Source organism: Phallusia mammillata, chromosome 6 (assembly GCF_965637545.1).
Source record: "Phallusia mammillata chromosome 6, kaPhaMamm4.hap1.1, whole genome shotgun sequence".
Taxonomy (NCBI): Eukaryota; Metazoa; Chordata; class Ascidiacea; order Phlebobranchia; family Ascidiidae; genus Phallusia; species Phallusia mammillata.
This window is the reverse complement of record NC_137257.1, coordinates 10242013-10254110: the sequence shown is the minus strand read 5'-3', so window position 1 is coordinate 10254110 and position 12098 is coordinate 10242013. Positions and strand designations below refer to the sequence as shown.

General features: G+C 36.4%; 3 protein-coding genes across 3 annotated transcripts; all 3 read right to left on the bottom strand.

Annotated features, from left to right (window-relative positions):
* Nucleotides 1–947: 947 nt before the first annotated feature.
* LOC145234233 (uncharacterized) lies at nt 948–4005 on the bottom strand. The gene is made up of 12 exons (XM_080098986.1): nt 3897–4005; nt 3735–3829; nt 3466–3634; nt 3292–3407; nt 3174–3232; nt 2961–3069; nt 2735–2869; nt 2457–2608; nt 2331–2398; nt 1623–1788; nt 1422–1513; nt 948–1048 (listed from the first exon to the last, which is right to left on the bottom strand). The coding sequence occupies exons 1-12, from the start codon at nt 4003–4005 to the stop codon at nt 948–950; spliced, it is 1371 nt and encodes a 456-aa protein (XP_079955112.1).
* Nucleotides 4006–7592: 3587 nt separating this feature from the next.
* On the bottom strand, nt 7593–9574 carry LOC145231971 (uncharacterized). The gene is made up of 7 exons (XM_080096446.1): nt 9416–9574; nt 9091–9225; nt 8825–8955; nt 8684–8751; nt 8456–8621; nt 8249–8343; nt 7593–7751 (listed from the first exon to the last, which is right to left on the bottom strand). Exons 1-7 carry the CDS (start codon nt 9572–9574, stop codon nt 7651–7653), a joined length of 855 nt encoding a protein of 284 aa, XP_079952572.1. The 3' UTR covers nt 7593–7650.
* A 794-nt stretch (nt 9575–10368) lies between these two features.
* On the bottom strand, nt 10369–11474 carry LOC145234232 (intelectin-1-like). The gene is made up of 4 exons (XM_080098985.1): nt 11429–11474; nt 11232–11368; nt 10542–10665; nt 10369–10475 (listed from the first exon to the last, which is right to left on the bottom strand). Exons 1-4 carry the CDS (start codon nt 11472–11474, stop codon nt 10369–10371), a joined length of 414 nt encoding a protein of 137 aa, XP_079955111.1.
* Between the last annotated feature and the right edge of the window lie 624 nt (nt 11475–12098).

Here is a 12098-nt window from a genome sequence, read left to right as displayed (position 1 = left end):
CAAGCAACTGTTTCCGCATTACTAAAGATTGTCAGGCCGTTTAAATTAGAACATCAAAGCCATCTTTAACATTTTGGGATAAACCTAGTGATGAAGTTTAACAGTTAGACACAGGTAATTTGTTCATGTAATGATATTAGGCATTACCGATATTGTGAAGGAATAATAAACCAAACAGATATACATCAGGTAAACCATAAAAATAAAGTATAGCTTGAATTGAAATCAACCCCTACAGTCACAGTTATTACTGTTCTCTACATCAACATAATCCAAAACCTGTGTGACAGAACCCCCAAAACCTATGGTACAAAGGCCAAACAGAATTTGAGCAGGCCAGCCGAAGTACACGTATGCAAATTGATTCCGATTGGTTTAAGGCAGTGGTTCCCAACCGGGGAGGAATTCCTCCCTAGGGAGGAATTTTACAAATTCAGGGGAGGAATTTCATAAAAACTGTAAAAAAATTACATTGGAAATGTTACAGAATATTTTTGTATGTACATTATTATGTCCATTATAATTTGGACCCAGTTCACATTTGGTAAAGGATTCTGAATGGACATCCCTAATTATAAGGTCTATTTCAAATTGCGTTAATTTTTTATGTTATATTTGTTTTTCTTCTTATGGGGAGAAATGAATAGTTCGAAAATGGGCGAAGGGAGGAATGTAACAAAAAAGGTTGGGAACCACTGGTTTAAGGTATTGTACAATGGGTTTTTGGATCAGGTAAACCATAACATAGGTGCAAGTATTATCATGAAAAAAAAACGAAACATTAGTGATAATGAAAGCTTACAGGGCTTTAATATTGTTGTAAATTTTTAGAATGTAAATATCAAATGAAATTATTTTCAAGTTTCTACAAATATTTTGAGATAATTCTAAATAGAATTAAAATGTAATGTTAGGCACAACAACTTCCAATCTAATATAACTTAAAATTAACGATAAAAAAGCAGAAGCGTCGAGGTCAAATCGGTGACGTCATCTCCTGTCGTGGAGTTAGTCCGCTTTACCTTGTGAGCTGCGAGTTTATCCCAATCTATGAAAGAAAAGTCACGCAGTTTGCATTAAACGGACCTAAATAATGAGTGTAATCCAAAACAATACACCTACCACTACCATTAAATATGTTTTGGTAATATTTGCTGATTGATCAATTATAAAAACAAATTGTGTGGCTCCTAAATTTGCTTTTTAAGTAATAATCTTGCTATTTGTTAAAGGTCAGGAACCTATGACTTCCGTGCTACATGTGGTAATTTTGATAACAGGTCCTGTCCCGCAGACATTTCTGGGTTTCAATATCCTAATACATAAATAACGAACATATCTGCTGATATTAAATCATACTATTGGATCAAAGTATCATGAAATGGTTTTCTAAATTTGGAATTTGCCAACACATAAGTTACCAGAAAAATCACCACATCTCATGGAAGATTGCGATGAACCAGTTTCTATTCCGCCAATACAATGCAGGGAAGGGTCCGCATCGCTTTTCAATCTTCATAAAGTGAATGTAGTTTGTGTGTGAAAATCGTCCAAAATGCAGTCGCCTTAATTGTACATTTGATATGGAAAGTCACTGCAAGTTTCTAACATTCAGTACAAACCGAACGCCTGGACATATCGGATAAGGATTTCCGGAACTGCCGTATTTCCTGAATTGAATGAAACCAGGGACAATATCCGGATCGTAGTAACCGATGCTTCCTTTAATAAAAGTAGCAGGGACAGACAAACTTGGAAGGTCTCCGTATTGCGTTGATACAGTATCATCTAAACCAGGGCTACTCAAACTTTCTTGCTCTGCGACCCCATTTTAAAACAGAAATTTCTACGCGACCCCTTGATGGGTATGATGTAAAGAAATACTTATGTTTTATATATATATATACCATCTAATGGCGCCTAAAAAGCCTAAATTAATTTCTAACTTGACACAGATTGACAGTCTTAGTTTTTATGACGTCATACTCTATATTGTGACGCTTGTGGTATCTGCTTTTTCGCATTGTTTGCACATAATAGGCATAAAAAAGTCTGGCGCATATGGCTAATAGGCTGGTAATACTCTTTTAAGTTCTACAAAATGTGTTTAGAGCAGTTTGCATACACGGGAATTATGTTTAATCAATAAATTTACGCACGTATACCATTTATTGTGACTGACATAATAACCCATAATGTTTCGCGACCCCAAAATTATATTACGCGACCCCAATTGGGGTCGCGACCCACAGTTTGAGAAGCCCTGATCTAAACGACAAGGTTGATTGCTGTGTGCTTGTTTCATAAATGAACCAACAATGAACACCTACCAAACCAGCTGGGCATTTCGTCCAGAACCAAATCCCAGTCGTAATGTTTCGGGTCAGGTGTATATTTTCTAAATTAAAAGCTATTTATGAAATTTAGACTGATTTCAATAAATTGAATAAACATACCGTTGAAAGACTGTATATCCAATCAACGTGTCCCGATTCATATCTCGTATTTTGGCCTTAATTTGTGTTCCATTGTTTGCTCGGAAAACGCCAGGAGACGTCAGCCAATTCCCCGTTACTTGAAAATTCCTTGAGGACACTTGTCTCCATTTCTAATGACAACGTAGAACCAAAATCATTTTATAACCATGTTTTCACAAAATCACTCATCAAAAAAGTAGAGAAATTAAGTTTGATTGTCACCAAATACAGATGTCAAAAATCCCTAAGTTACTTACTAGGGAATTGGTGACAGTGAAAAGAACTTTGCAATATTTGTCTCCACACTGAGCACCAAACCTTACGTTATAGACCCGTTGTGATGTTAACCCCACCCGAAACTTCGGGTTTCTGCCAAATGTTCCCCAATCAACCTGCAACAAAAAAGTAATGATCAAAATTCAACCTAGCCTAATATTTTACAGAGTTCCTCATATTAAAACTGAACATTAATGACAAGCCTACCTTTACATGGACATCGCCCAAGACATGTACCAATGGAATCCACACCAGAGTGGTTGCGACTGCCGAGGTTTTTTGTATGGCCACTTCGATCGGCTTAGTACCCGAAACACTACAAGAAGAATTGGATCGGTTAAAAGTCTATACTCTCTGTTGCAAATTATCATGAAATGAATATTATGAGAAACAAGATAAGAACATATTCAATTCACTCACTTGTAGTATCCTGCATTGTTAATACTTATTGTCGTTTGTGTGTTCAACTGAATTGTCATCTGAAAAAAAATTGCGGTATATGGTAAACTTGAGCTTAATCCAGAGAAAAGCAAAGCACTTTGTCGTCTTGTATCACTTCCATCGGAGCAATCGGGTTACGTCGATCCCACGAATTCCTCCACAGTTTTCTCCAATCATTTTTCTGCACACATCCTATCACTTTTTTGGCCATATCTGACAAAACAGAAAATATATTACATGAAAATTAAAATTCATGAAACGTATTTCTAACTTTTTGGGCTGTGTCGAGTCATAGGAAAGTACTGCGTGAACAAAGTTTGAAGATTTGATCCATATTTTTGAAGAAAACCGTTTGTTGTGTGATATTTGAAGAATGCCCCGCTCGAAATTGCTGGCAAAGCAAGATCGTTTGGAACGTGCCAAATCATCATGTCTGAGGCCTGTAAATTGAAAGGACAAGACAGTAATGTTTCGGATTTTTCCTGACAAACATACTCGTTTTAAGAAAAAGTAGTGTAAGCAGAATTCCAACAAACTTACGTTTAGAGCGTACATAGCTTTGCTTGTGTAGTCTTGTCCAGTAACATCTTCAAGTTTGCCAAACGATTTCAGATTAAACCAGTTGCTGTCCAATGCTGCAATATTTGTTGTAAAAAAAAAGAAAATTGGTCTGAAATACATGAACACGTTTTAGAAACTAACCAGAAGCTGAGGACACCTTTGACCACATGTCCCCGGAATTGCAGTTTCCATATATGTCGTCTTCGTGAATTGAAGCCACCAACGTCCAACCACCCCCGTCGGACGACATGTCGCAGTATACCTAATAACAAGCAATTGAACATAGAAATTCAAATGTTGTTTAAATAATACTTCTCCTTCAAACTTGGAACTAGTATCATCCAGCTGGTTGCTTCGTAGATGAAGACTTTTATGAACCCGAAGTTTATTAATTCAATTCATGAAAACATTAAGTCATTCATCCTTTTGATTTTAAGATATATATATTTCCCTTTAAGGCATCATCAGTGTCTAAAGCAAGTGTAAACACATAATGCTGGTGAAATGTACGCAAAAAATATGTAACCAAATGTTCAGCCAAATGTAATGATTACATACAAAAATTTGCCGGGTTCATTTTCGTGTGGACATTGTGCTTTGTGAGGCAACTTCGGCCATCATATGCCAATGGTTTATGAATCCACAAGTTTAAGCACGCCTAACGGGGTGTTCACACTTAAAACTCACCTTAATTTTTAGATACTTTGGGCTACTTGTAAAATAATCAACAAACAATACGTTGGCAACACGAAGAGTAGATTTTCCACCCTATGCAAGGCCCACATGCGCTGTTTCCAAATGGTGGTTCATTCAGAACGTTTCGCGCAGTGCAGTTTACAAGGCGTTGATTTTAGTTACGGCAGACTTCTTAACGTTTTTTGTTAATTTTACATTTGTATGGTTTTACACAGTTAAATATTTTTTGCGTACATTTTTATCAACGTTATGTGTTTGCACTTGCTTTTAGATACTGATGATGCCGTATAGGCGAAATATATTTGTCTTAAAATCAAAAACGACGAATGACCGAATGTTTTTTATGACTTTGTTGTTTGAATAAGTTTTACCTGAAAAGCAGATGTGTAGTCATTGGGTTTAATGTTGAGAAGCCCTGTGATGTTGTAGCCTTGACGTAAAGCATCTTTGCAATCTTTGAATGCTGATGTAGGGCAAGATTCGGATTTGTGATGAACTTAATGAAAAACTAAGGTTTTTAACAAAGCAAACCTTTTAACAATTCTACATGCTGAATTTACCCTTTTCATTGCATGGCCATAGGTTGCGATCCTTCTCCAGCTGTTTTCAGCTAACAATACATAATAACTTATTTTATCAAGTGATACACCATACTTGTAATACATACTGTTTGAATTCCGAGTCCAACGCTGATGAAAAGCACAAGAACTGTCATTAGCAGAATGATCAGAAGTTGTGTAAGGATGCCTGAATTTCGCAAATCACCTTTTTCAGAGCTGCGTGCTGAAACCAAAGGAGAGGAAATTGTAAAAAAAGTTGGATTTGTTATAATGCCTCCAAAATGCCACCTGAACGTTGCTGGTCTGTAGCGTTTTCATGCATCTCTGAAATGCTTACAAATTTATTTTGCCAAAGATCAAAGTCTTGCCCCACAATTATTCCAATTTGTAGGCGGGTGTGCAACTAGCCTGTGCGCAAAAATGTACTAACGTATGCTGATTTCACGACTGAACGTTTGGTGACAACGTCATTCAATTTTGTTGTGTTTCAGTCACGAACACTCAATTATCTTATCATTGCGCTATTTTCACCCTTCAACGCACTTGTTGAAACATCCGACATGTTTAATACCAACACCAATTTTAACTTGACCAGCTCCATTAAGAAATGGAAACCGAATATTTTTTGTGCATATTTTTGTGTGAACGCAATACGTTTAGGAAATTTAAGAGAAACAGATTTACGAAATCAATTATATTTCATTGGATTATGGATGTAAATGTAGTAAAAAAATTATAAATGCAAACTACAAACCCAACTATCCTCTACATTATTTTTTGAACAAGGAATATTACAATTTGTCTCCCGTCGTTCATATTTTTCTCCTAGACCGATGGCCACGTAATCATGACAGTAAATCATGACGGGCAACAGAGTTTCGTTTCAGTTGGAAATTACGAAGCGTCATTCAGACTTTCGTCAACTTATTTTTAACGCAGTCAACTTTCCACTGAAAGAGTTTCGAATCATTTTTCTTAAATAGCAGATTTCGGGCCTTTTGCGATTTCAAGTCATTAACTTTCAATCCATATCTCGGTATATACCTTACATAGTTTTGTTTTTAATTCTGTTTGCATTTTTCTGAGGAACTCGTAAGAAACCAATCTTAAATTATCTTGACCGGGTTATTACATTTAACAATTCGACGAATTCGACGTACATATGTGTTGCATTTTAGCTACAACCTGACAAATCTACGGTAGCGCATTTGTCGCTATAGACTGTGTGAAGAAGATAGCCTTTCTCACTGCGAAAGCTAGTACAATGCATTTGCATTTCTTCCACTTTTATGCAAAAAAGCTTCTCATAACCAATACTTTGCTGCACATATTACAAAATCCTTGCGAACAAAAAGAGATAAGAATAAAAATATAACCAGTTCGCTATCATTTAAAATCACTGTCTCTTATATTAACTACAAAACAACACTGGTTGAACGAAAAAGTTAAATTAACATTTGTACAATCATGTATTTATATCTTTACAATCAATATGAAATGACTTGCTATGAGCAAAAACTACGGTATTATTGAGCATGCTACCGAAATGTCACAATAAATAGATGCATTATATACGCATTTTTAGCAACTGTGTCGCTTCCTAATGATTGTGCTATGAGACATTACTGTCAGGCGTGAGTTAAACTTTATTTAATTTCTATTTAATAATTGATCTTTTTTTAGCATGTCTGTTTGGTTTATTTGTGGGTGCATATTGACTATTTGTGGGTGTATATTGACTTGTTTCTGTAATATGTTTTTTATCTTAAATTGCAAGTACCTAATTAATTAATTAATTAAGTAATTTAACAGCCCTTTTACAGTCTGTTGAACCAACCGGCAACAGTTTACTCTGTGGCCGCAAGAATAGAGAATAGAGAACAATTCAACTAGCAGTAATCGATTGTGTAAAAAGAAAACAGTTGTTTCATGATTTTTGCAAACTTTAAAGAACCACAAAGATACAGTTTTTTTAAAAAAAATTCTATACGCCATACAACCATTTCCAGCATACACATTTGTCAACATAGTTTGTTGGTTATTTTGTATTTTTAGCATAAATCGCGCACGTTACATTTGCTATTTTAGTTACTATCAAACATGTTTATTACAATGTTGATTCGTCGCCTAAAACGGTGGTTGTTTGCCTCGAAGTAGTCTTGTTTGCATTGACTAGTAATTAAAATTATCAGACAGTTATTATACGAACATCAACCTAATCTTCGGGCCATGCTTGTGATGTAATTTAGCAGTTGCGTAACTATATACATATTAAATCTCCATAAAATAGTTTGTGTTTTATCAAATCCCTGTTACAAACATAATACAAGAGGTTCTGTGGTGGGAGCTCACAACAGAGGGTGTGTATGTTTTTCGCATTTGTACATCAAGCCTAGGTTGAAACGTTGGTAAAACCGGCCAAGGCACAGGTAAATAATTCATGTATTGACATTAGGCTTTAAAATATTGTGCTGATATAAGAAAATCAATAGATGTAAGAAAATCAATAGTTATATACCACAGGTTAACCATAGCACGGTGAAAAATGTAACATAAACGAAAACATGAAAAAATCTGCTTATGAATAAAACAAAGGTTGCGACAAAGTCAACAGCTGCTTTTATCTGATTAACTTATATTTAACGATAAAAAAGCAGAATCGTTGACGTCAAATCAGTGACTTCATCTCCTGTCGTGGAGTTGGCCCTCTTTATTGTGTGAGCTGCAAGTTGGTCCCAATCTGTTAAAACAGAATAATTTAAGCTGGTTGCATACTGATTCGTTAATATTTTAAATAGTTACCTAAACAATGTCGCTACTTATCAAGTAATCCAAAACAACCCGCCTACAACTAAACTAACACAGATTTTGATAATAATTGCTGATTAAAGAATAATAAAAATAATGATGGCTTCTAGATTTGCTTTTTACATAGTCTCGGTTGCTATATATCAATAGTCGAGAGCCTATGGCTATTTAGCAAGATGTGACCGCTTTAATGATGGCGCCTGGCTATCAGACAAACCTTAGTATGCATTTCTTAACATATTAAGTATCAAGGTGGTTTAGGTGTTGCGTTGGAAGCGATCAAATAAATTACTCGAAGTACGATAGGATTTCGAGGTACTTAATAGCATGTGAGACAAATAAGTACAAAGTACGTGTCAATTCTTTTAAATATGCGTTGTCACATGCCAAATACGTGGTTAATCGCTTTGGGGGGCAACCAACACATACCAGAAAAATCACCACATTTCCGTTTAGAAGAATACGATGAACCACTTTCTACTCCGCCAATGCAATGCAGGGAGGGGTCAGCATCGCTTCCTAATCTACAGAAAAGTAAAAATGATTCGTGCGTCGACAATATCTGAAATACTTGGTCGCCTTTTATGCAAATATAATATGAGAAGCAACGGTAAGTTTTCAACGTTTAATACGCACCTTATGCCTGGACATATCGGATAAGGATTTCCGGAACTACCGTATTTCCTGAATTGAATGAAACCAGGAACAATATCCGAAGCGTAGTAATCCATGCTTCCCTTAATAAAGGTAGCAGGGACAGACAAGCTTGGAAGGTCTCCGTATTGCTTTAATGCAGTATCATCTGAGCGATAAGTGTAATTGCTATGTTTTTTTATTTATAAACTAGCTACGATAAACACCTACCAAAGCAGCTGGGCATATTGTCCAGAACAGTTCTCCAGTCGTAGCTATCCGGGACATTTCTATATTTTCTAAAAGGACAAAGATTTTCGTCAGTGCGTTGAAGTCATAGACCATGATTTTAATCAAATTAACTGAATTTACCGTTGAAATACAGTGTATCCAACTAAAGTGGCGCGATTCATATTTCGTATTTCAGCTCTGACTTGTGTTCGGTTGTTTGCTCGGTAAAAGTTGGTTGCTTGGGAATTGGTGGAGGATATTTGTCCCCAGTCCTTAATACAAAAAATCAAGTTAAATAGTAGCAAATAAAGGTTAGATAAGCCACCACAACCGATTAGCGCTAATAGAGAAAGAGGAATGATGATTGTCACAAAACACAGATGTAAAAAAACAATAGTTAAGCTTACTTGGGAATTGGTGACAGTGAAAAAAACTTTGCAATATGAGCCACCACACTGAGCTCCAAATCTAATGCTATAATCGCTGAATGTTGTTGAACTCCATCTAAACCTTGGGTTTTTGCCAAAAGTTCCCCAATCAACCTGCAAAAAACAATTAACTTCCGATATTCAAACCAACCAACCACGTAATGCGGCTACAAACAAGTCACGGATTAGAGAATATCAAGCTGATGATACGTCTTGCTTCAGTTAAACTTAAATATGTGATCATGTGATCTAAATATTAATATAATATTAATCAATGTGATCTAAATATTAATGACAAACGAACCTTCACATCAACATCGGTCTTCACGTATGGCAATGGAATCCATACCAAGGTAGTTGCAACTGTTGATGTTTTTTGCATGGCCACTTCAAATGGCTTACTACCCGAAACACTACAACAATACTTTATCATTAATAGTTCGTTATCTATTAAAATTAACATAAATTCATAACTGGGATCAGTCCTGAATCGTCTATGCAGGCCACCGAGTACGGCACACTCATACAAAAATCACAATATGTCAGACCCATTGAAAGCGCCATGCCGAAGGCGCCATGGCTTACTGTGATTTAGTTCGTAATCTTTGTCACTTACATCCATGAAAAGAATATTATGCTAAAGAACGTAGGGAAGGAACAATTTTCACTCACTTGTAGTATCCTGGTTTGGTTATAGGTATCGTCTTTTGTGTATTAAATTGAATTGTTATCTGCAAAAACTTAAGATTGTTTTATACTGTAAACTAGATTGATCATTAAAAAAGCAACCCACTTTGTCATGTTGTTTAACTCGTGCTGGGGCGATTGGGTTGCGTCGATCCCACGAATAACGCCACAGTCCTCCCCAATTATTTATCTGCACACATCCTATCACTTTTCCGGCCACATCTAAATAAATAAAGTATTACATGGCTTAAATACTAAAAGCAATGAAAGGATACTCCGACCTTGCGGACTCTGTCGTGTCATAAGAAAGTACTGCGTAAACAAAGTTTGAAGATTCGATCCATATTTCTGAAGAAAACCGTTTGTTGTGTGATATTTAAAGAATGCGCCTTTCGAAATTGCTGGCAAACCAAGATCGTTTGGAACGTGCCATATCATCATGTCCGAGGCCTGTGAACCGACAAAATGGGATTACTACAACCCATTACGTTATTGACGAAATATTTTGGTCATTAGGATCGACTCGACAAAGATATTCGTTTTATCCAAAAAACTGCATTGTGACTATAATTACAAATAACTTACATTGAGAGCGTACATAGCTTTGCTTTTATAGTCTTGTCCAGTTACATCTTCAAGTTTACCAAACGATTTCAGATTGAACCAGTTGTCAAATGCTGTAATATTTGTAACAAATACTATATTTTTTGACAGAAATACATGAATACATTTCAGAAACCAACCAGAAGCTGACGAAGAGGTCTTTGACCACATGTCCCCGAAATCGCAGTTTCCAGTTATATCGTCTTCGTGAATTGAAGCCACCAACGTCCAACCACCGCCATCAGACGACATGTCGCAATATACCTGGTAACAAATAGTCGGCTACAAAAATACGAATGTTGTTCAAAAACAATCAACTAAGGCTTTTAGTATACTTGGATATGTCTGCGTTGTTAGTTATGCAATGTAATAAAACATAAAAATTTATGTTCATGAGAACTTATTTGTAGGCACTGAGGGTGCAATTATAGTGGCAAAATTGAATTTTGTGTTTTATAACTTACCATTTCATAAACAAAACGCAGACTGATACAAGTATACTGAAAGCTTCAGTTAATTATACGCAACTGCAATTGTTTGCAAGAACGCACGTGGTTCAGACCAGTGGTCGGCAACCACCGGTCCGCGGCCCGGTGCCGGTCCGCGAGAGGTTCGTTACCGGGCCGCAGAAAACTTTCTGAAGTTCCACATTGTATCAAAGTTGCAATAACTGTAATTAGGTTGCAGTGCTGAACATTTGTGATTTTTAAAGGCCGGTCCGTGATAAAAATTTCAGTTTCAAACCGGTCCGCAGTGCAAAAAAGGTTGCCGACCCCTGGTTTAGACGATTTTTGTCTAGGACAGTTTATCTGTTGTTTCAAAAACTTTACCTGAAATTCGGATGTGTAGTCATTGGGTTTAATGGAGAGAAGGCCTGAGATGTTGTAGCCCTGGTGTAGAGCGTGTTTGCAATCTTTAAATGTTGGTTGGCTACAAGTACCGGATTTCAATGTATGATCAACTGGATCTGAAAAAATGGTCACACAGTAAAAACCAATAACAAAACGATATCACAAAATAAATTTACCCCCAACTTTGGCCGTTTGTTTCGGTGCTGCTCCTGGTGTTTCCATCTAGCATTATACAATAACTAATTTTACTCAGTCAAGTGCCATATAATTGTCACGTTTTATACATACTATTTGAATGCCGAATCCAACGCTGATGGCAACCACAAGAACTGTCAGCAGTAGAATGATCAGAAGTTGTGCAAAGATGCCTGACTCTCTTGAACTACTCTTTCCAGAACTACGTGCTGAAATAAAAAGACAGGTATTGATAAAAAATTGATTTTATTGTAATAGCATTCCTCAACAAATGTACATGTACACTGTTTACCTGTGCCGTTGCCATACATCTCTTTGTACTTGAAAAACGTTGCTTTCAAATGTCAAACGTCTTCGTCTCAAAACTCTCGAATGTTTTTGGTTGACGTGCAACTACAGCCTCTGTGGAGCAACTAACCAACGTACATTGATTTTCCGACTATAAATTTGATAACGACGTCATTTCGTGGCAGTTTTCTTGCGTTTCAGTCACGAACAATCAATCATCCTCTCATTGAGCTGTTTTCACTCTTCACTTTAGTGGTGCAATGTCCGACAGCATGTATCAGACCAACACCAATTTTAATCTGACCAAGTTCACCTAGGAAATTCTTTTTTTTTATGTAAGTTATATTTTTGTGTGCACGCAAT